Source organism: Phytophthora parasitica, assembly GCF_000247585.1.
Source record: "Phytophthora parasitica INRA-310 unplaced genomic scaffold supercont2.6, whole genome shotgun sequence".
Lineage (NCBI taxonomy): Eukaryota > Oomycota > Peronosporomycetes > Peronosporales > Peronosporaceae > Phytophthora > Phytophthora nicotianae.
In genome coordinates, this window is record NW_008648992.1 from 1,936,582 (window position 1) to 1,939,215 (window position 2,634).

Consider the following 2,634-nt stretch of genomic DNA (forward strand, 5'->3'; position numbering starts at 1 on the left):
TTAGTTGTAGACAGATCAAAAGGAGGATCTAGAAACGAGTACAGCTCAGCTTCGGCCTCATCATCATCGTTGTCGCCAATGTCCCTAGTGTTAGCAGTAGCAGCCTCCCTCCTGCTCAACCCAACTTCCACAGTCTCTTTCCAAGCTTTAAGCTCCTGATAGAAATCAGCAGTGGACAACTCGGAGAGATGCTTGAGCAGTGGATCTAACATCGCCTTCGCGTATGAATATTTTTCAGCTGACGTAAGCACAACTTGTTTGGCACGTTCATCCCGGCGTAGTCGAATATACACAACTTCTCTCTTATCATCTGACGACGTGTGCGACTTCCGTTCCTCAGCTGATTGGTCACTACTGTCCGGCAACCTTATGCGCTTCGGCAACTTTAACTTTGACATGTTCACAATAGGTTGTAGGGCGTTGGCCGCAGAAGTCAGTTCATCCTTGACGTCTAGCGCTTCAAAAGCACTCCAGCGCTCATGGACTGAAATACCAGGTAGTATCTGGAATCCATGGCCCTCGCTCACTACATGCATCAGATGATAGCACGGCAAGTGGTGGCTTGAGTAGAATAGGCACGTGCATGTCCAATCCACGTCGTCGCACTCGTAAACTTGGTGTGAATAATAAACTTTCCATTTCGAAACTGGTTTTTCATGCATGCAAGTTGTTCTTTCCTTCCCATTCACGAATCCCTCCCATTCATTTTTCACTTTCTCCAACATGTACGGTGAAAGCCTCCTTGCCACCGCTCGCAAGAATGAAGGCACAGTCTTCGGCAATCGAGATGATGAATGCTGCTTCTCAATTGCAGATACGATCTGACGCGTAATAATCATCTGGTGCTGGAGTAAGCCCGCCAATGTCTTGTCAATTCTTGTCTTGAGCCCGAGAAGCATCTTCAAGTATTTCCAGTTAGACTCGATCCTGTTAGTGGTCGTATTCCCAGCAGTAAAGTGTTTCCCACGTGTGTAGTTCGACCACATAATGCGACAGGAATGCCAGTTTTTCTTGAAATAGGCGAAGAACGCGCTTTTCCTTGCGGCTCTGCAGTTTTCCTTCAGCGCATAATAGCCGGATTGATACGCGTCCTGCGTTCGACTATCGCAGAGAATAGAATAGTTAGTTATTAGTGTGTAGATATTTTTTCACAGTAAACGTACCAGTAGAGCAACTTCGTCATCAAATCGAGTAAATCTTCTCTATCAGCAACCCTCAGTCGGAATTCTTTACGTTTCACCACCTTTTTCCAGTAGGTTGTAGCATGAAACTGACACAATACAATTTGTGCGTTTGGAAAGGTCTGCTCGAGAACCTGCCATTCCAAGAAATCTTTGTCGATCACCACGCTCTTGACGTCTTTCCATTCCGGATTCTTTTCCTTGAAATATTTCAAGATCGAACTAATCGTGACTGCGTTTCTCGTTCAGGCACATGAAGTCTACTACAGGGAAACCTCTGCCCGTACACGTAGTGACGACCAAACTTCCTACAAAACAAAACAATTATAATCATATTACGGTTGTAATAAGATTCAAAGTCGCGTTAAGGGTTACCGTACAATCAATATGGTTGCTTTAGCATACTCACCCAAATGGTAGCCGAGGTTGTTTGTAGAGTGAGTGAAGTCCATCGTCAAGTTTTCCCCCCACCGATCGAACATCATCTTCTGTACCTTCGTCTGCATGATCACACCACACGTGATATCCAACTGGTCTTGGATGACGAGCACGTCGCTGCCGTCCAGCTGTCGAAGAGCATGAAGCAAGTCCTTCATTCTATCTTGAGCTGAATCTTGGCCCATGATAATTCGGATAAGGTTTCTGGTTTGCTGTGGCGTCACTTTGCAGCCTGTACAACGTTAGATTATCATAATATATACCGATAAGATTGAATAATATCAAAGGCGTCCGAAACAAAGTTACTAACCAATGCGGTCGTTCAGGAAATTGGTGATGTGAGTCGAAGAAACACGTGCATCAGTCAATGTCTTCACACCCTCAAGATTTTGATTGTCGAGTGGCAGCGTAGCTGTTGTCAAGTAACTCGAAGCTTGGGTTTCGCTGTTGGAATGTGAGTGGGTATGGTTCTGAAACAGCAGAAGTTAATAGATATTAGCATCGTAATTACATAGACATAATAATAATCATAACATTAGTGACCAAACCTGGTTCCGAAGCACAATTTCGTAGTGGTTGCCCAAAACGCGACAAACAATTACCGTTAGTCGCGCCGAGCATTTGCAGTACCGCTGCTTGCGATTGAGATGCCCCTTGGACCTCGATTTTTGGGAAACACCGTGAGTGCACCGATAGATCCTTTGCGAGTACTCGAATGTGACAGGTATTTGGTCTTGGTGCGTTCTAAAACCAAATAAAAACACAGCGGAGCTCCGTCAATACTTTTATACAGATAATAACATATTAACACTCATACTTGTTGTATGATTCCGTTCTTTCTGAACTCCGCACGCGAAACTTTAAATTATTCTTCTCCATGTACTCCGTGAACTGCTTTTCGAAATCACGCCACGACGAAATTGTTGTCTTTGGTGCGAACGGAGGGACTACGTTTACAATTTTGTCCCCGTCGTTGTTCATCGAGTCGATCTCTTCAAGATGTTTGCTTCTTCGA

The 2,634-nt window shown here is 44.6% G+C and overlaps 1 protein-coding gene across 1 annotated transcript in view; it reads right to left on the minus strand.

Annotated features, from left to right (window-relative positions):
- Positions 1 to 2,600, minus strand: part of PPTG_04307 (hypothetical protein) — a gene marked incomplete at both ends in the record, with an annotated part of 4,795 nt that extends 2,195 nt beyond the window's left edge. Inside the window, 7 exons of the mRNA XM_008898195.1 lie at positions 43 to 1,101; positions 1,164 to 1,403; positions 1,446 to 1,489; positions 1,562 to 1,851; positions 1,930 to 2,089; positions 2,168 to 2,363; positions 2,437 to 2,600. Of these exons, the coding sequence (XP_008896443.1) occupies positions 43 to 1,101; positions 1,164 to 1,403; positions 1,446 to 1,489; positions 1,562 to 1,851; positions 1,930 to 2,089; positions 2,168 to 2,363; positions 2,437 to 2,600 (2,153 nt within the window). The remainder of the gene's footprint in view (positions 1 to 42; positions 1,102 to 1,163; positions 1,404 to 1,445; positions 1,490 to 1,561; positions 1,852 to 1,929; positions 2,090 to 2,167; positions 2,364 to 2,436) is intronic.
- Positions 2,601 to 2,634: the final 34 nt, after the last annotated feature.